A 22353-nucleotide genomic window follows, 5' to 3' on the forward strand; every position below is an offset into this window, starting at 1 on the left:
GATTACACCCTGGCCCCTGCCCCATTACTGGTGCACCCAGAAGAGATGGGGGCCTTCCCCTCCTCTGAATCTGTGCACTGTGGTTATTGGGATATCTCACCTTTAACCCAGCTGGCGGGCTGAGAAGCTCCCCCACTGCTCCTCTGGGGATTGGCCAAGAGGGAGCACCTCAGCGGAAACCAACTGCCCCACAAAGCCAGAAAGCCCTGCAGGCCCACCCCTTCTCTCCTTCCCACATGGCAGCTCAGGGCAGGAGACGCGCCAGCCCCTCTACAGGGCTCTGCTTTACTGGGGCCATTCGCCTCATCCCCAGGCTCCCAAAAGCTGGAAGGGGAGGTGCCCACAGGCAGCAGTGCGTTGCTGAGCAAGAGGCAGAAGGATGGCCCAGGAGATGGAGCAAAACAACTCTGCTCCAAAGCCAAGGAAGCAGCAGGAGGCGACACATGAAGCAGTACTTGGGGCCATTCTGATCTCATTATACAACCTGCCCCACCAGCCTTGGGTATCCCACACCCGGGCCGCACCACAGGTTACAATCCATGCATGGCGCGCACCCCTCCTCCCCCCACTAGTGAAATGCAGCCACCTCCAGGGTGGAATGCAGCTGCTGCTTGCTCAGTGGTGCAAGGCAGTTTATGACAGGAAGTGAAGAAGAATGACACATCCAATTGAAACCACCACTGGGCTATTCATTATCATAACCACCAAGAGCTCTATTTTCCAGCTCAGCTGAAAGTTTCAGTGGAATAGCACTGCCACCATCAACACCCTAGTGACTCACGGCTCCAGCACAGACTCACGCTCAGCTGAGCCAGCACCAGCACGACATGAGGTGTTCCTTGGCGGGCTCCCATCCAACCCTCCTTGGCACATCATAGCCAATGAAGGCCTTTCACCTCTGAGCTCCGCAGGCCTTCCCCACTGGTCCCAGGATGACAGAGCAGAAGGGGGTAGGAATTCAGATCTTAGCAGGTGTATCCTCCCTTCTGTCCTACCTCCACCTCAACAGGTGGGCAGAGCCTGAAGGACCCCCTAAGAGGGACAAGCTACATTAACGAGTGGAGACGGTCAATCGGCAGCCTTGGGAAGTGGGAGTTGGGGGAGGGGCAACGGAGCAGGATTTAGCTGTGACGAGAAGCATGGCAGCCTAAGTGAAATTGGCATTTTCAATTTGTACTCTGACATGTCTCATTTGGGGCCCTGGCATCTCGGGAAGGCATCCAGCCTGCAGCTGTCCGAAACATTTATTTGCATCTCTCTGCCCCAGCTCCTTTTGGAAATGAGTTCCTTCTGGGTGGGGGTGAAAGGAGAAGAGAGATGATTAACCCTTCACGCGCCAGCCCTGGAGACAGCAACAGGCACATGTGGAAGGCTGGGAGGGGACAGACCCAACAGACGGCGCATCTGCCTCTAGAAGAACAGGCCTCCCCATTCAGCTCTGAGACTCCTGGAGCGACGGCACATGGCCGGGGCAAGGAAGGGTGCACTGGAAGGGCAGCACTGTCTGAGCAAAGCAAAGTGCACGGTGAAATGGGAAGAAATGGCAGGAAGGGTCTCCGAGCTGCACACACTGCCAGCCCTCGCTCTGCCAAATGCACAAATGATCATGGCCAATGGTGACAGCTCTGCCCTGGTTCTGAAGTTCACTTCAGTCATGTATGACCTTCGCTACTGAGATGAGCTAAAGCCATGCAACTCAGATGCCAATTACAAACACCCCCGGCCCTACAGGAGGTTTGGAGCCAGAGCTTCAGTTCAGCCCTTCATGTAGACGGGAACGGTTGGCTTGAGGTTCAGCTTTTGAGTCCTTTGGAAGGTCAGGAGCATTCATATCAAATCCATCTCTAACTTCTAACACACAGTGTGATGAATCGGGAATCTGCCTGTACAGTCTATGAATTGTAGGATTATGAGTCCTGTGTGCCCATGTCAGGCAAACTCCATTCTGAATGAGCCGCCTTTTGCCTTGTCCCTGATCTGTTTGCCTCCAAGCTGGGGTGAGGGTCCAAAGGCTGGTGGCAATCGAAGAACAGAGGCTAGCTAAGTACCCAGTCCTTTGAAATCTATTCACAGAGACAGAAGATTGGTCCCTGGTTTAGGAGGTGGGGAGGTCACCTTGGCAATGAAGTCACCCGAAGGGATTTCTGCTCATGTAGGGAAGCTGCCCTGATGCAGAGGGGCTAAAGGTTTTAAAAAGGCAGAGGCTGGTCTGTTTGGGGGCCATTTTCTCCAGTCCATAAGGGAGAGGCCATTCACCATGTAAGAGCTGCGTGAGGATGGGACATCCTGCCTGCCTGCTCCGAGATGGTCCCCCAATAGTTCACAAGGAAAGGTAAGATAGGAAGCGAGGGCCGTTGCGGGTTCAGCTGTGCATTGTTTTGTACGATCTGCACTCTCCTGCACTTTACATGATTAAGGATAGAAGAGCGTCAGGCAGTTATACTGAATAAGTGTATCTGTAGTGGCTGCTTCACAACTGCAGTGTGCCCCCGGAGCTGAAACTGGAAACCAGACGCTTCACACCTTTGGGGTGGAGTTCTGGGACAGTAAACGGGGAATCTGAAGTGTCAACATTGCACCCAGAGAGGCTGGACAGAGGGTTCCAACGTTCAGAGGGGGCTGCCACATAGATAGTCTGCGCCCTGAGAGGGTGTCGAGAGACCCCAAGTTTGGGGCAATGGCTGGACTCCATTCAGGCTCCAGAAGTTTGAAACACCCCAGGGACCCAGAGTGGCAGAGGCTTGGATTCCCCTCCCAGTGTGTGGACAGGAAGAGGGCTCATGACACGCAGTACAACTTGAAGTATCCCATAGTGCCCTGCCAGCATCGCTGAAATGCAGCCCTTTCTGGAATGGAAAGGGGCGGCCCCTGGCACACACCTCAACCTTTTAGTCTAGCGCTCAGTGAAAAGGGCTGTGGAATCATTAACATCCCCCAGAGCAGACAGCATCTGGGTTAAGGTTTTGTCTTAAATACACATGCAGCAAACTGCATGGAATGCAGTCTACAGCACCTGCTGAGGTCCACAAGCCACCACTGCCAGGGTCCTCATCTGGGGTCCAGGAGTGAGTGTTTCTTCCCAATCCCAAAGCCAGGGACCATGTAAACCAAGAGACTGACTCCCAGTTCCCTGCACTTCCATCCAGATAGTCCCGCCTCCCAAACACAGAGATCACGGAGCACACGGCTTCAGGCCCCTTCCTGAAGCACAAAGCTCACTTAGCAAGCGAATGCTGAGCGGGCCAGAATCCAGAGACTCTGACAACAAAGTGCTAGAGCAGGTGTGAGGGCACCTCTCCTTGATTCCACAGCACCCCTGCTACGTTCCACTGATGGCATTAGGCCTGGCCACCCCTAGCAGGGCAGCCAGCAGTGCACAGCACGGGAAACACACTGCTCTGTTCGGAAATGGACCTTAGCTATTCCTGCAAGTGGGAAGATAAGAGCTGGCAGCCCCGGCTGGTTGTTTCAATGGTCACTTAGCTGGGGAGCCCAGCAGCTCCCGTTGCAGGGAGGGTGACAGAGGGCTGTGAATTAATTATTAAACCCTGTTCTCATCTCTTTCAGCCACTCCAGGGAGCCCCCTGGGAAAACAAGTGCTCTTTCCTTTGGGCTCAGCTTCTCCTGGGCCAACTTGGCAGTTGCCCGTCTCTCCATGACTCAACCGGAGGGAGGCCAAGCCAGCCTTTTGGTCTTTCCAGAACTGCTGCGAGCATCTCCTTGAATGTTACATATAGGAAGGGAGCCCAACACGTATCCTGAAACCCCTGGCAGGGGAAGCCAGGGAAAGTGGGTGTGTAGGAGAAGTGGTGGGGAAAGCAGCCAGTGAATCTTCTCCCAGGCCAGGAGTCTGACACCACAGGCTAGTGTTACACAAGCACAGCCAAAACCTCCCTCCTGCTTACACCCAGCTTCTTCTTTTTACACCCTTACCCATCTTAGGAGCTGGAAAATCTCTTCTCATTCCTTCCAGGGTCTGCCCTCTTTGGGGTTGAACAATTTAATCAGGGCAACGGGCTAGATGCGAGCTCGCAGGCCAGTTACGGCTCTGGTATCCATGATCCTAGGGTTCCCCTCCCCGCGAAAAAACAACAACCCCCAACCATGTTCTCAGGGATGGAGCTGCAACTGATTGCAGCTCTTTGCCTTTGTGTATAAATCACTTCTGTGTTTGTGCACCAGGGTCAGTGCCAATGTCAGCAGAGCTATAGGGACAATCCAACAGGTCTGAACAGATACTGGTGTGACAGATGTTTCGATACTACAGTGACAGGCACGAGAGAAATCCTCTAGCTAGAATAGGGCCTTGTTCTCCCTTGCCTTTCACCATCACTTAGGCCTGTGCAAAGTGAATGTCCAACACCCCCATTTTGATCAGGTATTGCATATGTAAAGGACATGAGGTAATAGGCAGGGGAGAATCAGGCCCTGGGTTTGGAGCTATCAGATAGGAGGTTCACTGCTGTTAAAGGTGAATGGAAACTTCTTTTTTTTTAAATTAATGCAACATCTGAATCAGATGGCAGATGCCATCTCCCATAAGGTAACCTGAATGGCTTTTTATCCCGCAGTGTCGAAGATCAGGACTCCGAGCTGTTTTCTCCTACAACAGTTGATGGCATCACTAACACCTACGGCAGAGCAAGGAAGCTGCTGCATTCCATACTCCGATTTACCGGTCGTGACTGTTACAAGGGAAACAGATTCCTGACCTGGGGACTTGACAGTTAAGGAAAGAGGTGGCTGATTTCCAATGGTTGTCAAAGGCTACACAGATGGGTTCTGTGCATGTTCTGGAATCCCAAACAGTGTTTGTAGTTCAATGTAAAGATGTTATTAAATAACAAGGACACTCACACGTCCATAGCGGTAAGACTCTGCACTTTAAAAGACTACACAAAGTAACTGGTTAACTCCCCCAGCCCCACCCCGGGAGGCAGGTAAGCGCATTCTTATCATCTGCCTTTTTCAGATGAGTGACTGAAGTGCAGACAGGGGAAGTGACTTGGCCCAGATCAGTGTCAGTGCCAAGCCTGGGACTGTGGTGTTCCTGGGTCCCAGGCCCATGCCCAGACCACTATGCCATGCTGCCTCCAGTTCCCCTTTAACCTGTGCTCCCTCTGCTGGGCTGAGTGAATAACTGATGCCGAAGGGCAGGTCAGATTGTTCAGTGAGTTATTACATGTCACTTAACCCAAAGATTCCCAAACCACAGCCACAGAGAGCCAGCTGGTCACATGGTGCAGGCTCCTCCTGGTTTTTAGCTATTAAACTGCATTAAAAGAAATTAAACACCCATTAAACACTCTGCTAGGATTAAGTGCCCAGTTAATCAATGGCTATGGTTGCCACCGGCTGTTCTGTGATGGCGGGGAATAGGAAGGACGGCACGATTTGGGCAATGGTGGGGACGTGCCTAGCAGACAGTCTTCCTATGAAGCTATGCTTTGCCGTGAAAAAGCTTAAGAACCCCTCGTTTAATCAGACAGTCCTTTGAGGACACAAGCAGCATGGGCACATTGCAGGAGGAGCCATAAAGAAGGGAAATTTGCTGCCTGGGGACAAAAATAGGAACTGCAGCCTGAGTAGCAAACTATACCCCCACCTCCCCACCCCATGAGCACTTCTCTTGCCTCATGCCACTTTCAGCACATGCATCATCACGGGACACAGGACTAAGGAGATACATATCAGACAGACACGTACACAAACTCTCTCCCTGCTCCAGACAGGCTGGCAGAATAATAGTATTCAGCACATGTATAGTGCACTTGATACCTGGGAGGTAGGTCAGCATTATCCCCATTTCACAGATGAGAAAGGAGGGGAAGGGGCATGCCCAATGTCACACAGTGACTCAGCAGCAATCAGGAGTTCCCTGGTCCCAATCCCTTGATCTCACATTTGGTGTATCAGAACAGAACAGCCTCCCTGGAAGATAGAGCACGGGGATAACCCCAGTGGAGCCTCGCTAGGAATGCTGGATTCACTGATGCCCCAGCCTGCCCACTCCTCTTCACTTTGTACCTGATTGCTGCCTGCAGTGTATCCAGTCCAGCTAGAAATCACTCCAGCGAGAGCTCCCACCATCTCTCTCAAGACTCATCCTAATCCTATCTCACTGACCTTCCTGATTGTCAGCCTACAATTTCCTTTGGTTAATTTCATCTCAATCCTGATAGCTATAGCATCTCGTACCATCCTAACCCATTTCTCTCAGTCACAAGCACCTGTGGGTCTGTACGGTCCACAGTATTGGGACAGGGATATGACCTTTCACCTCTAGCGCAAGTGTGTGAATCCAGCCCCAGACAATAGTGACAAAGTCATTACACTCACTCTTCCCCCCGACTCCCAGCCTCAATGTGCCCCATCTCTGTCCCTCTGGCTGATCTTGGACTGGGGTTGATGGGCCCCAAGGGGAGCTGGAACCTGTCCTCTTTGGGGAGAAAGATTTGTTGGCAAAATGGGGCCTTTGAAGAGGAACCCCATAAAGTTCAGTTTCCCAGCATCCAACATCAGGACACAGGAAATCTATGCATAAGAATCTCTTTAGCCATCTGCTCCGAGCTGCTCCTCCAAATTCCATTTGCCCCCAACCACCACGCTCCCACCCCAGCAAGAATGCAGGAGCCTGTCCAGGCTCCTCAGAGACATGTGATGCAAGACCTATTCAGAGCAGCACTTGCAAGAAGGGAGCTGGGCCACTCAGCTTTTCTCCCAGAACTGTACATTTTATTGGCATGGTATATCTACCTTCCATAAGCTCAGTGCACACACACTCAGAGTTCCCTCTCATACACACACGCACACAGACTCTCACACGTTCTCTCCTCACTCTCATGTGTGTGCTCCCCTTGATTGCATTTCTGTAGGAACGGTACAGTTGCAGCTGTGTCCTATTTTTCTGTAGTTGATGACCTCAACTTCTTCCCCGCACTATGGGGACGGCTGTAATGTACGTCGTGTCTCGCTGGGGCTCAACTGCAATTCATCATTATTTTATCTGCTGGAATTTAATTGGATCCTATCAAACTCTCCTGATACTCCCTTTTCCCTTTAAACACTGCTGCAGGAAAGATAAATGTAGGCGCTGCTCAGAGAGCGCGCCTCGTTTTTTCCAACATTTCTGGGGTTGTAGGATCCAATCCTATTTCACTCTCCGTGGCTGGTTAATTAGAGATACATACACTGTAGGTGTGCAGCACTCATCACAGGGCATGTATGTATGATTTATGTTCCCCTATAAATATACTCCAGGCCCAGTAAAATACCGTCACAAACACCATGAGCCTTGGCAGTAATGCTTGGGCTTTGATTTTACAACACCTCTCTCTCTTTTACCATTCTCCTCTCCCCGCATCTTATTCAAGTTCCTTCCTTCAGATTCACCCGATCGAGAAACCTGACTTCAGCATGAACAGGGCCCAGAATATTATCAACAATAATCTGGAGACCCTCGGAATTAGGTCTGATCAAAGCACAAGCCAAATGTTTGCTCAAATCCACTTGAGGCCTTCTGACATCTGGCTTAGTATTAGCCATGGAAATCATGCGAGATCCCACCCACTCATCTACCCAGCCCCCAGTACTTACAGCACTATGGCACTGTAAGTAGCCCTCCGTTCAACACAGGAGGAAGTGTTGCTAGTGTTTGGAGTCAGGACTCTATTTCTGGTTCTGCTAATGGCTCGCTCTGCAGCCTTGGGCAAATCCCGTAATCTCTCTGTGCCTCAGTTTACCCACCCATACACGGGGACAATACCGCCTACCTCCCAAGTGTTGGGAGGCTTACTTAGGGTTTGCAAATAATTTGAGTGCTAGAGCCATGCATAGGTAGAATACAAACCAATCAGCTCACCAAAAGTATTTACATTCGGGATCCCTCTTAATTTCAGAGAAACCGTATAAGAATTCATAGAATCATAGACTTTAAGGCCAGAAGGGACCATTATGATCATCTAGTCTGACCTCCTGCACAACGCACACTACAGAATCTCACCCACCTACTCCTGTGTCTGAGCCACTGAAGTCCTCAAATCATGGTTTAAAAGACTTAGAAGGTGCAGAGAATCCTCCAGCAAGTGACCCATGCCTCACGCTGCAGAGGAAGGCGAAAAGCCCCCAGGGCCTCTGCCAATCTGCCCTGGAGGAAAATTCCTTCCCGACCCCAAATATGGCAATCAGCTAAACCCGGAGCATGTGGGCAAGACTCACCAGCCAGACACCCAGGAAAGAATTCTCTGTGGTAACTCAGATCCCACTCCATCTAACATCCCATCACAAGTCATAGGGCATATTTACCGCGAATAGTCAAAGATCAATTAATTGCTAAAACTAAGCTATCCCATCATACCATCCCCTCCATAAGCTTATCAAGCTTAGTCTTGAAGCCAGATATGTCTTTTGCCCCCACTACTCCCCTTGGAAGGCTGTTCCAGAACTTCACTCCTCTGATGGTTAGAAACCTTCATCTAATTTCAAGTCTAAACTTCCTGATGGCCAGTTTATGTCCATTTGTTCTTGTGTCCACATTGGTACTGAGCTTAAATAATTCCTCTCCCTCCCTGGTATTTATTCCTCTGATATATTTATAGAGAACAATCATATCTCCCCTCAGCTTTCTTTTGGTTAGGCTAAATAAGCCGAGCTCTTTGAGTCTCCTTTCATAAGACAGGTTTTCCATTCCTCGGATCATCCTAGTAGCCCTTCTCTGTACCTGTTCCAGTTCCGAACAAACAAACCCAGTAAGTATCAGCCTGGCTCCCCTCGCCGCGCTGGGACATGGGAAGAGCGTTCTCCAATCACAGGCCACTTTGCCGCCGGGATAAAAAGGAAAGGGGGGAACTCGCCGTTCCGTTCGTTTTCCAAAGAGGCAGTTATGCTGGCGGATGCCTCTCCACACCAGGAACACCATGCTGTAAGGGACGGAGTTCAAAGAGCCGACGGCTGGAAGCCAGAGATAAGATGCATGAAGGATGAGTGACTCTTCAGCTGTGAGTGAGGGGGGAACTGAACGAGAATGGCCCGAAAGGGCTTTCCACAGTTGACACAGCTGCTCACCACCAAGCGTGGCTTTTGTTAAAGGGAAAGGGAAATAGCTTAGCGCTACATTTCCCCTCAAAGTGCCCAGACTACAAACCCAAGTCTGAGCAGAAAGGAGAGCTGGTGTTTATTCTTATTTTACAATGTAAATGGACAGAACGTTTCTAGGCCCTCAGTGACTGACATTTCACCTTGGAAAGGAACATTCTCAGGAGAAAAAACTTGGGCCAAATCCATTCCTGGTGTAACTCCTTTAACCCATACTGGCTACACCAGAAATTTGGCCCCATATAATTAAAAACAACTTTTCCCTGTGTTACTAGCAATGCCTCAGATTATGAAAAACGATGCTGCTTTCCACCAGTGTGGCTGTTTACTGTTTGCAGCCGCTGGACCAGTGACACTGACTCTGTTATATGGCTGGCAGGTGAGCAATAGGGGGCAGAGGTAAGGGCTTGGGAGAACAGGATGGTTTACCTACACACATGTAAGAGACTGTATCAACTGTTTCAGAGTAGCAGCCGTGTTAGTCTGTATCCGCAAAAAGAACAGGAATACTTGTGGCACCTTAGAGACTAACAAATTTATTTGAGCATAAGCTTTCGTGGGCATCCGAAGAAGTGGGCTGTAGCCCACGAAAGCTTATGCTCAAATAAATTTGTTAGTCTCTAAGGTGCCACAAGTACTCCTGTATCAACTGTGAGGATATACAAATATTTATCAACCTTCCATTTCACACTATGGCACCGAGCTTGTGAACACTTTGCCTGCACAAGTAACTTTACTCACAGGTAGGTTTGCAAGATTGAGGCTAGTGTTCACCTCCACACTTTTACATGCTAAGGAGTTTTAAACTGCACAAAGGATACATATTTCAGTTTCAATGCATCACTATGTCTAATAATAAGGCTGAAGTTTGTCTCTTTAAGGATTTTAATTAACCAAAGCACTATATTTAAAGTTGACATGCAAAGAACTTTTTTTTTTTTAATTGAGCTTGTGCCCTGTTTTTGTTTCTTTATGATGTATAAAGAAAGCTCAAGGGCGGAGGGTTGTAGGGTCTTTTCTGCTTGCTTTTTACCCATACAAATATCAGGAATGTTATGTCTGGTGTCCCTTGGTTTTACTGGAGGACGGGATAGATGTCTCAGAGAATGCATATAGTCAGGTTTCATAACTTACTGGATGGAGTGTTGAATCTTTAACAAAGATGTCTTTTCTTCAAAATGTTAACTAGTCATTGGAGTTAGAGAAGTGTTACTAAAATTACACACAAGACAAAGCGTCTCTCAATTAAAAATGCCTTCCTCATTCAGCTTCCCTGGCACCTTTCAAGAAAACATCCCTAATCAGAAAAGCACTTAACCCCATGTTTGGGTTCCGCAAAAATCATGGGAATTAAGTCTATGTTTAAGGACCTTCCTGAATCAGAGGGCTCAATTACACAACTTTCTGTCTCTGGTGATTTCAGCATTTCACTAGTTCTCCAGTTACTAGAGTGTCTTCTGGCTAGACAAGATAACTTTCTAACATTGTAAACAAGTCAAATTTAAAACAAACAAACAAAAACACAGGAAAAGTTTCCAGCCTTCCTTATCCATCACAAAGAAACAACCCAGGGTAAGAACTCAATCCCTCCTCCACCCCCTACTGCAGGTCATCATTAATTATACTTAACTGCATGGAAAGTGTGAAGTGTTATCATCAAGCCAGATGGACCGAAAAAGGATAGAGGAGTAAAATTACAAAGAAGTGTGAATTTTAAGCACCCACTCTAAAGAACGGGCTGGCTCACTGCCTTCAAATGTTAAAACAGGCACTGAGTGTACCCTGAAAGTAAAGACAGGTCCTGTCATTTGAGAAAGATTTCTCTTGTGCAGAGTTAGAAGGGGAATGAAAATTGGATTTACAAAGGAATTCTGACTAGCCCCAAAAACAACAAGGAGTCTGGTGGCACCTTAAAGACTAACAGATTTATTTGGGCATAAACTTTCGTGGGTGAAAACCTCACTTCTTCGGATGCATAGAGTGAAAGTGCATCCGAAGAAGTGAGGTTTTTACCCACGAAAGCTTATGACCAAATAAATCTGTTAGTCTTTAAGGTGCCACCAGACTCCTTGTTGTTTTTGTAGATAAAGACTAACACGGCTACCCCCTGATACTTGACTAGCCCCAAAATCTCTATGATTTGTAACTCAAGGACAACTTGACCAATGTTCTACACCCTGCACACAGACATTTTGCTTTGCTATCAGGGCACATCTAATCATTTCTAGGCCAAACCTGTGTTTTCACACTAGCCAAATGGCAACCTCTTTGCAATTTTTAATTATGGAGATGTGGACTCCAAGCAGGAGATGCAGTGCTGTCCAAAGGATAAAGCATTGGACTGGGACACAGGAAACCTGGGTTCTCTGTCCCCCATCTGCCACTAAGCTGCTGTGTGATCTTGTGCAAGTCCCTGCACACTCTCTGTGCCCATATCGTTTCTTCTCTGTTCCGCCTTTCAGGTCTTTGGGAGCAGGGACTACCTCTTACCAGGTGTCTGTACAGCACCTAGCACAATAGCCCCACTGTAACACAAATAATTCATAAGAGTGGATGGTTCTAGAGTTAAGCATTGTAAGTTCTGGAACAGCCTTCTAAGGGGAGCAGTGGGGGCAAAAGATATATCTGGCTTCAAGATATAGGGGGGAGGGATAGCTCAATGGTTTGAGCATTGGCCTGCTAAACCCAGGGTTGTGAGTTCAATCCTTGAGGGGGCCACTTAGGGATCTGGGGCAAAATCAGTACTTAGTCCTGCTAGTGAAGGCAGGGGGCTGGACTCGATGACCTTTCAAGGTCCCTTCCAGTTCTAGGAGATGGGATTAATTTAAGACTAATCTTGATAAGTTTATGGAGGGAATGGTATGATGAGAGAGCTTAATTTTAGCAATTAATTGATCCTTGACTATTCGCGGTAAATATGCCCTATGACTTGTGATGGGATGTTAGATGGGGTGGGATCTGAGTTACTACAGAGAATTCTTTCCTGGGTGTCTGGCTGGTGAGTCTTGCCCACATACTCAGAGTTTAGCTGATCGCCATATTTGGGGTTGGGAAGGAATTTTCTTCCAGGGCAGATTGGCAGAGGCCATGGGGGTTTTTCACCTTCCTCTGCAGCGTGGGGCATGGGTCACTTGCTGGAGGATTCTCTGCACCTTGAAGTCTTTAAACCATGATTTGAGGACTTCAATGGCTCAGACATCGGTTACGGGTTTGTTGCGGGAGTGCGTGGGTGAGATTCTGTGGCCTGCATTGTGCAAGAGGTCACACTAGATGATCATATTGGTCCCTTCTGACCTTAAAGTCTATGACTCTAAAATACATTCGTGTTTCAAACAAAACCTGCTGGTTGGTGCCTAAACTAAAGAGCCCTCATGTTCCTTTAAATAAAAGCTCCAGGCGCAGTGCAGTTAATGCATCGTTGAGGGAATGCACAGAGCTGCTCTGAAAATACAGAAGTTACCTTTTGCCCCTAGCATTTCCCATCATCCCTGTTCGCAGGCAGTAGTGGAATGGAAAGAAATCAGCACAGAGTGTCAGTAATTCCCATCCCCATCCCCCAAAACCCCACCTACTCGCCCCCAGTCACGGCAGCATCTCTCCCAGGCTTTGCATTTTTATAGACACAAGCTTCTCCCACGGGCTGTGTAACAGATACAACCTTCAAGACCCATTAAGCCAGTGTTCCCGCTACCATTCAACCATGCCATTTATTTTTATATTTTGCCCATCAGTACCCAGCATCCCAAAGCGCTTCAGAGTGAACTAAGCCAACCCATACGCTACAAAACCAGGGACAGTTTAAGAGAAGATTTAGCCCTCTTAACTCCCACTGAAGCCAGCAGGATCGAGGATCCACTCAGCACCTCACCGGATTGGACCCCAGCGAATTGATTCTGCGTCTCCAGGGGAGGAGAGAAAGAACAAGTCAAAAGAGTGAATTCCCCGGGAGGGGAGAGCCCATGACTGGAGGGCTGGAGTGAGCTGGCAGGAGGGAGGCTAGGGGCAGGGAGGTGGGATTGAGAGCAGAGGTGCAGAATAAACTGGGGAGGGAAGGAGATGGCGACAGGGTGGCTCCTCAATAAATGCTCATGGATGAATACCCACCTTAAGGCTGGGAGATCACCGACGCCCACCACCTCTGTGCTTCTCTCACATTTTCTGCCTGGCTTCCTTCTTTCCCACTCTGTTGAGAGCAAACCCCACCAGACCCTCTGGCAGGGACTGGAGCGCTGAGGCGGGGTGCGAACACAAAACTGCTCTGACCTCCTGGGGAGCACAAGGGCAAGGACCCAGCTGTGCTTGGCAGCTCTTGGGAAACACCCCGAGGATGCTGGGTAATGAGCAGATCAGCAAAGGAAATGCTGGCTTCTGTGATTCTGTGATGTGAGCCCTGATCCTACCAACACTCAGGCAAGTGTGTAGCTTTACTCATCTGAGTAAGCCTATTGACCTTAACAGGACTACTTGCATGAGTAAAGCCAAGCCGGCGAATAAGCAATTGCAGGAGCAGGAGCTATATGACCTTTCCCCATGCACCAGCTGCATCTGCACTGTCTTTCCCCAAAGAGCCATCCCGCGGGTGCGCTGGGTGGCTACCCGCCGATGGATGTGGCTGGCACACTGGTAACGTCTCTCTGCGCTGGGCTCAGCCTCTGTGCAGCCTCGCTGTCCTGCAGTGACTAGGAAACCTCATTCCTCCCTCCTCCGCAGCTGACAAATGGCTCCTCCAAAGCACTTGCGCTGCCAGGCTGCAGAATCCCCCAGCCTCCTAATCAACCCATTTCAAGGCTTGCGAGCACTGGCAGTTGGGATGCGATTAGGCCTTGTACAGGAGCCTGTGTGTTGCCGTAACAGCCCCCAGATGGCTGAGCAGGTATTTTGTGTAATTGGCCTCCTGCTGGGAAAATGGCCGTTCCGCTGACCTCCAAAGAGTCTCTTACAAGACTCTGATAGAGACGGAGCAGCAGAGCTATCCACGATGCAGGACTGAGAGTCCAGCCCGGGCGTTCCTCGCTGGGGGAGCAGTCTGATCTCTCTCTGACTGACTGACTGACTGACACAGACACACACACACGCAAGACAGCATGGACTTCTTCATTCAGTTTTTCTTCAGACATTTAAAACTGGACTACATGGAGTCCTGGAAAACAGACTGAGCCCACCAGTATGAGGTCAAGGGGATGGATAAGATGGGACCTGATGTGCCTTCACTATCTCTACAGGGCAAAGCCCTGGTGGAGGACAACCCTGCACCGGCCCCACAGAGGGAAGGGCAAAGTGGAGCCTGACCAGGTTGCTCCAGCTCTGCACTGGCTTCCTCTCTTCTCCCAGATACAGTTCAAGCATCTCAGCCTCACCTGGACAGCATTCCCCAGCCCTCCCTGGACCCAGAACCTTGCCAAGCTGCCAGGAGAGAAATGGCTGAGACGGGCGCGGGACTTAGGGCTCACCACGGGGAATGGAGGGCAGGAGTCAAGGCTCGCTAGCTGTCTGTGAGGTGGGATTTAAGGCTTGCTAGGCATGGGCAGCATTTAGGGCTCAGTGGCAGACAGGTGGAGGACAGGATGGAATTTGGGAGAGCTCCCCAGGACGGAAACGGTGATGTGAAGGAGTCAGTGACCCTTTGAGAATCTGAAAAACACTCTCTCTCGAGCCCATTTATAGCTCGCATTCACAGCCACGTCTGTGTGGAGTGCTCTCACACACACAGGACCGTGGCATCTCACAAGTTCAGCTGCCCTATGCTGCTTCCTCCCACCCCACATCTGCCCCTCACCTGAACTCATACACCTCCGTGTGCGACTTCAAGCCATTTTACAGCTGTGAGCAGGCTCTGTTCCAAGCCCAGCCTCAGCCCAGCACACGTACACTGGGTAAGTGTCCCCTCCCCTTTCCCGTTAAGTTAGACGACAACAGAATGTAGATCTTAGCCTGAGTTTTCTCCCATGAACAGTTTCTTCCTAGGAGTTTCCCTGCAGACCCCTCGGTACCAGCCTCCAGTCACCTCTCTACCAGAAAATGGTTCAGACGTTTTATACCGCTGGGTCGGGTCCCAGGCTGTCAGCAGCAAAGGCATAGCTGCCCCACTGCCCACCAGCCCGGGCCCATCCAGGGAAGGGGGCAGCTGTCCTGCTGCCAACCAGCCGGGGCAGAACATAGCTGATAGTTTAAGTAGCAGATCCATCTGGGTGGAGAGCATCTCCTCTCCCCCAGACACACTACATACATCATGGGCAAAGAATCCCCTTTGCCGAGCTCTCTTTCCCAAACCCAAACTCACAAGTGCACAGAGAGAGAGAGAGAGACACACACACACACTGTGACGTTCTCCAGGCCCAGCCTAACACCCCCCAGTGAGACCTGCGAGGGGGAGCAGAGGAAGGAAAGGCTGTCTCAAGCAAACAGCAGCTTTTCAATAACTTCTAAATGTCACTTGTGCAGCTGAAGGATGGGAGAGCAGGGAGCGCGTCTCACATCGGGCTGCAAACGAGTTTCATGGTGCGAGTGACGGAAAACAAATTTTGAAAGGATTAAATGAGAAAGCGAGGGAGGAGGGGCCCCTTTCATGCAGATGAGGAAAGGTCGGTACAGAGCCCAGCAGGTCAGCAGCGGAACCGTAGCAGCAGTATTCCTTAGAGGTGAATGGAGGATTGATACTTTAGATCTGTCTGTTCGCAGCATCAGCGCTCTCTGCACACAGAGCTTCCCAGAGGGACAATGTGGCCTGGCTGTGAAAGCCACTCTGCTCCTCATCCCATCCAGGGGCAGAGCAGGCCAGCCAAGAGGGGTGCATCGGCAGAGGCGTTTGTGGGGGATATTGGGACTGCTGGAGGTCTAGACAGAGGGTGCACTGGCAGAAGAATAGGGGATGGGCCTGAAATGCATCGTCAGAGCTGGGGAAGAGGAGCTGGAATAGCAGGGGAAGAGGTTCAGCATTGAGGGGCATTGGCAGAGTGCTGTGTGAGAGCTCAGGAATGGAAAAGCAGAGGGGCTGGAGGGCAGGAGTGAGGGGTGTTGGTAGAGGTGTGTGTAAGAGCTCAGGACTGGAGTAGTAGCGGGGGCTGTAGGTCAGGGTTGACAGCTATCGGCAGAGCTGTGTGTGGAAGGCCAGGGGTGATGGGCAGCAGCCAAACAGGCTGGGAAAGTGTGACTGGACATGTGTGAGCGCGTGTGAGTGAGTGCAATGCTGCTTGCAATAAGGAATTAACTCAATTCCACTTGTAAAGTGGGATCATTCCACGTAAGGGAAAATCAAGTGCAAACAGGGAAGGAGGGAAGCAGGAGCAGAGTCTCCAACTCCAGCCCAGCTGGCTCCAGCCCAGGCTACTTTCTTTGGCTTTCATAAGCAAATTTCCTTGGAAATTCTCATAAAGCATGGGAGGGTCCCCCCTGGGGTCGGTTTGGCTCCACAGCAGAGGAGGGAGGGGTGTTGGTTCTGCATGGAACAATTCCACCAAGCAATCTCTCCTTGCAGCTGGGAGGGGAAAGAGACAGGGAAAGGAAAAGACAGAGACTGAGGGGGAGAGGGGGAGAGAGACAGAGCGCGAGGAGCTGGAGAATCTCTCCGAAGGCCCCATGGGCACCATGAACCTACATTTTCCACCTGCCGATCAAGCATGAAAGAGACAAAAACCAGCCAGGGAACAAGCAAGGCAGCTGGGGTGACCTTTAATCCGTGGAGTTTGTGGGGCAGGCGGAGAGGAACGACCTGGAAGCGAAACACATTCTGTCTGGAGAAGTGCCAGGGGAGGTGTCACAGACACTCTGCAGGCAGGAATGGTGTTCACACACACCCTGCGATGGAAGAGCAGCCCAGGCCCGGCAGGGCAGGAGCGTGGACTCACCGAGGTGTTCTGGCACTGGATGCTGGTGCTGTTGAAGCGCAGAGCTGTGACGCGGGTGGCGCTGCCAGGGATGTGGAAGATGCATTCATAGTTGCGCTGGCCGGACTGTGGCTGTGGCAGGTTCTTGGCTGTCAGAGTGATGGGCTTCACCACGCCCACAGGGATGTAGATCTGGGTGGAGGGCAGAATCTGTGGGCAGTCCTGCGGGAGGAACAAACAGCAGGCCATGAACTAGTGAGACAAGGCACAGTAACCCCCCGACCTGGGAATGCTGGTCACCGCCAGCACCGAGATACTCCAGACTCTACTGAGAAAACACCCATACTGATGGGCCAGGAAAATACCATGAGAGATGGTTGTGAGTGCAGGAATTCACGGCTGCTTTGACCAAGGCTTTGCATACTCGGCAGCATGCAGGACCTACCTTCTGCAGCACGGCCCCCTGGTTTCCACTGCAGCCCAGTGCGGCAGGCTGGGAATTCGGCGGCAGCTTTGGGCTAACACAGAAATGGGACAATGTCAATGTCCTCATGTCACTCTGTCCAATGTTGAATCCGTTTCCCACGGCCCCAACATTTGCCATTTTTAATGAGCAGTAGGATACAGCTGTGCAAAAATAAGGCCCAACTGTGTTACAGACTGTTGGGCCGGCAGGGAGACTGTGGGAGGCAGGTTGGGGTTGTGGGATGAGCTTGTTAGCTGCATGTTTCTGGTAAAACGATCAGCAGTGAAGTAGGCGTTGACATGTTCGTTTTCATCATTAGGTTTCAGAGTTAACACACGGAGGTGCACTTTCTCGGGTTACCCTTCTCAGAGCTACTGTTTCAGCTATCAATGCATCAGTTTCTGTAAGTTCACATTTGGAAAGATTTTGAACAACCACTGAGGGTTAGGAAAGCTGGGTTTCTGGAGCACATTTCTGTGGCAAGGGGCGGATTCTGCAGCAAATTTTGCAAGAGGGACAGGCTTCCCCCTCACCCGCTTTCCTCCCACACCCCCAGCCCCTGTCCACGACCTGTCCAACCAAGAAAAAGAGGAGACCGGTTTTAGAGCCCATCAAGGACACCCCCCACTCAGCCAGAGGGGGCACTGCTCAGCAGTACCAGGCCACGTTACCCAGCACGCAGTCACTGCCATGCACCACTCAGCTCTGTCACATGCTGTACAGATCCCACCCTCCTCACACTTGTGAGCCTGCCGGGCACCTGTTCTCACTCCTGTGCAACCCTCTCTCTAGGGCAGCGCCAGGTCCAAGTGTGGTCTCTACCACAGACACTGCTGGGCCCAGCCAACTCAGGCTAGCAGCCTGGAGGGGAACAGACGACAAACCAGCTCGCACTGAGCCCCCGCCCTACCCGCTAATGCCGGGCTTCCCGTGGAGCATTCCAGCTGGGCATGGGCAACTAGAGCCAGCAAAGGACAAGTGAGCCCCAGGCCAGCCTGTAGGCCCCGGGAAAGAAGCAGCTCTTCACTGAAAGCTGCAGGTCTATTTAGAAAACGGAGAAGGGAAACTGAGACTAAACACTGACTGGAGCCAGGCACACAGCAATCCAGGCAGCCAGGCAAAGTTACCCCCACCCTCACCGCCTTGCCAGTGCATCTCCCTCCTGACCCACAGCCCCCCTGGCTATTCCAGTCTTGGGCCCCACACAGCTCTGCCACTGCACCTCCCTCCTGACTTACAGGCCCCCTATTTCAGCCATGGGCAATCTTGCTGAACTCCAAGCAAGAATCACGTCTAAAATAAGTACCATAACCCATGAGGATGGAGAGTTGAGCATGCTACAACTTGTGGGCCCGACACTAACCCATCTGTGACAGCCCGAGTGAAGCTTGCCAAGAACAGAGCCCTGACATTCCAGGAGAAGGAAAATCCTGCCTTGAACATTCCCCATGAATCCTAAGCTGCAGAAAGCCCAGCTGGCCCATGAGGCCCTACAAATAAACAACAGAGCCAACTCCGGCTCTCCCAGCAGGTCTGACCTAGAAATCCAGCGCAGCCCTTGCAAAGGAGAAGCAGAGCATTCAGTTGTGGGATCTGCATAAAGCCACTTCCAGCCAAGAGGGACTTAACCAAGTGCCCACCAGCTCTGCCTGGCAGAACAGCCACATGCAGACCCCATGGAGATCGGCAACACTAGTGCGGGGCTCCACTGATTGGTGGCAACATCCACTCAGCAGATCAACCCAGTCCCAGAAAGGAGGGTGTCATGCACGATGGATGGCTCAGAGCTGCACCGGAAGCTGAATTTATAGCTGAGCGAACTGGGAGCTCGGAGGAACAGCAACTAGCATTTGAGCCAGAGCCTCATCTTGCCAGTCTTCTGCAGCAGCTCAAGGGAGAAGCGGTCGGGGGTCGCACTAATGCAAAAGTGAACTTTTCGCAGCATTCAGTTTCAACACTCAGGCTGCTCTCTGGGGATCCCCCAGGCCTGTCTGCAAAGCACAGGAGAGCGGGCAGAGAGCAAAAATAAACGGGTCTGGGCAGAACAACAGCTCGGTATTCCCGAAGGGCCTCGCTTCGGCAACAATAGCCTGATGCAATCCCCAGGCCAGCCTTGCAGGGCCCGGCGGGGGACAGCTACTCTTAGCGGCACTGGCTTTAAATAGGGGAGAGAGAATAACATGTTTTGAAACGAATACCGGTCCAAGAACAGAAACTACACTTTGTTCAGGGATCTGCAGCAGCTTCTCCTGGCCGCCCTGATGGGAGCAGGGCGGGTCGGCCTATTCCCCAGCTGCAGCCTTCACAGCTCTCACCTGACACCGTGATGCTAATTCCAATAAGTGGGGCTGGAACCAGAGGCAGGAATAGCAATGACTGAGGTGCCATTCCACTGAGGAAAGCTATTCCCAGCACCACTGCCACTGCACATCTCACCTGAGCACCGAGAAACACTTTACAGACATCCTTAACCACCACAAACCCCTGCACCCCCAGGTCAGCAGAGAACCAGCACCATTTGAGAAGAACCAGACCAACTTGCCATGTGCTCCATCTCCCTGAGGCCAGTGCAGGCTTGGGCCCTGCAGCACATTTCCTAGGGCACTGTCCCACCTGCTTTCCAGAGCCCCAAGCAACAGGGCTCCCATCGCCTCTCTTGGGAGATGATTGCACAGCCTGATCCTGGTCGCCACTAGCAGGTCTGATCATCTCCCTTTTGCAGGTGGGGAAATGAGGCGTAGAGAAGGAAAGTGACTTGTGCAATGATAGAATCCAGGAGTACTGACTTGCAGAGATCCATGCTCTAGATCTCGCTCCCCAGTGACGGTGGATGGGCTCATTTAGGGCTCCGGTTTAGAGCCCAGACACGTCATATTTTACTTACAATGCTGCAGATCCTCTCCAGGCCACCAGGAGACAGACACCTGGCCCTGGGTCGGGGACTTGCAATAACATCTCGGCTCTGCCAATAATCCCGATGCCCTGGCAATGCCCCCACTCTGGATATACCTGTCCCTCCGGCGGGAACCTCCAGGGGATGCCCAGCTCCATACATTCGCTCAGGAGCGCTCTGAAATCTGCCAGCACTGGATCACAGGATGGAATCAGGATTCAGAGAGCAGCAGCCGGGTCTGAAACCCCACAACCTCCTGGCTGGTGCTGGCTCCTATCAGCCATTTGCTCAGGATGGGATGTGAGCTTCTGATGGGGTTTTAGCGCTCTGTACAATCCTCCTGCAGTTCAGGGAGGTATGGTGGGTGGCACAGCCTTCCTGGCCAGGAATCCACACACCCTCAGGAGCTTCGTTTCTCCTCTTAAACAAGACCCGAAACCCCTCCATTTCCTTGCCTTCAAGGCCCTGGGTAACTGCTCACCCACCCTGCTCCCATCTCCCCCAAGTCAGCCTGGACTGCCTATGTCTGCTTCTCCAACAGCCACCAGTGCAACTTCTCCCTAGGCATGGAATGCTCTCCCAGAGATGGTCGACAAGCCCACTGCCCTTAGACCTAGCGCCCTCCTGAAGACCCTCTCCCACCTTCACCAGCAATTCCCCGACTGACCCTTAAACAATTGGCTTGTGCTCCCTGAAGCCTCTGTTGAGTAACTGTGAGAGCCGATTGCTATAGCTCCCTACCCTGCTAGCTGTTCTGTTACCCCACCTTGCTCAGGCATGCCTGGGTGCAACAGAGAATGGGCCCCACAGCGCACACAAACAGAGATAATGCTCACGCTCTCTAACATGAACTAATTCTTCCTTACGTGCACATGTGTGCACTCGCTCTCTCTTACACACACACACACCCACACCCACAGAGTTAATGCTCTCAAACACACACACACACTCTCTCTCTCTCCCACACTCTCTCTCTCTCCCATTTTGCTGAAGGAGCCGAATCCACCAGCTACGTCACATATTCTGCATCTGCCGGGAGATTTGTCTCATCCAGCAAAAAATCTCACCCTGCTCCAAAACAGGAAACACCTGGTGCTGGGAGTCCTTTCCAGTGAGCCGCAGGCCCTGTCACTCCAGGCCAAAGCATGTGATGAGGTTTCCTCGGGGGGGACTGGCTGTGACTCTACCCTGCCCTCCCCTTGTGTGGTGGCCAGGGGATTTTAACAACTCCTTCCTCAGCAACTTTCAAGCATCAATTCAAAGGACTGATGAAACTTCCCATGCAGTCAGTTAACTCCTGCCATGCTGGGCAGGAAGACTCCATACAGCCCAAAAAGCTCTCCACCCAGCTCGAAGGCCTACACCGCATTCCCCTCCAGCTCCCCCTTCCAGACTCCACTACCTAGGAGCAGGGCACGTGGAGAGTTAGGTTGGTCAAAAATTTTCCATTTTTCTCCAAGGGTTTTCAACTAACTGAAATACTTGGTGGCCATGTCTGCTGCCCTCAAAAACTGGAGACCTTTAATTAAAAACAAACAAATGCCAAAATGTTAAATTTTAACTTTTTCAATGAAAATTCATAATTTTCCACAGAACTCCCCCGCCCCTGTTTCCCAAACAGCTCCAGTCATGGAGTTGCAGCACCCCACAGATATTCCCCCACACAGTCCAGATGGGTCCCGGCCACTGAGACGAGAGTGGATGGCAACCCTGGCTGGAACCTCCCAAACTCTAGGGGCAGTGCCTGGGGGCCAGGAGGTGCAGCAATTGGCTACGAGGCAGAACCTGTTCCAGCTGCCTGGCTGCACCCCCGCCCTGCCTCCTACGCCGGGCCTCGCTCCTCTCCATCTGTATCTTGCCATCTCTGGGCCATTCTGACCCTCTCTCTTCCCTTCCATCTGGCTGCTTCTCCCTGTCCCTCAGCTCTCACACTCTCTCCTCGCCCTCCATCTGTCTATCCCCCCGCCCATCTCTATCGTTTTCTGTCTCCCTTCCCTCCACGTTTGGGTATGTGTCTCTCTCTTTGCTTTCCGCCACCTCCATCTCTGGCTATGTCTCTCCCCACCCCACCTCCCCAC

General features: G+C 51.3%; 1 protein-coding gene across 5 annotated transcripts in view; it reads right to left on the reverse strand.

Moving 5' to 3' along the window:
- The window catches only part of PLXNA1 (plexin A1), a 327351-nt gene that overhangs the window by 86066 nt on the left and 218932 nt on the right, over positions 1–22353 (reverse strand). For all 5 annotated transcript variants that reach the window (XM_034777199.1, XM_034777200.1, XM_034777202.1 and 2 more), the window contains exon 10: positions 16938–17138. In XM_034777199.1, coding sequence (XP_034633090.1) covers positions 16938–17138 — 201 coding nt within the window. The remainder of the gene's footprint in view (positions 1–16937; positions 17139–22353) is intronic.

This window comes from Trachemys scripta, chromosome 7 (assembly GCF_013100865.1).
Source record: "Trachemys scripta elegans isolate TJP31775 chromosome 7, CAS_Tse_1.0, whole genome shotgun sequence".
In the NCBI taxonomy this organism is placed as follows: Eukaryota; Metazoa; Chordata; order Testudines; family Emydidae; genus Trachemys; species Trachemys scripta.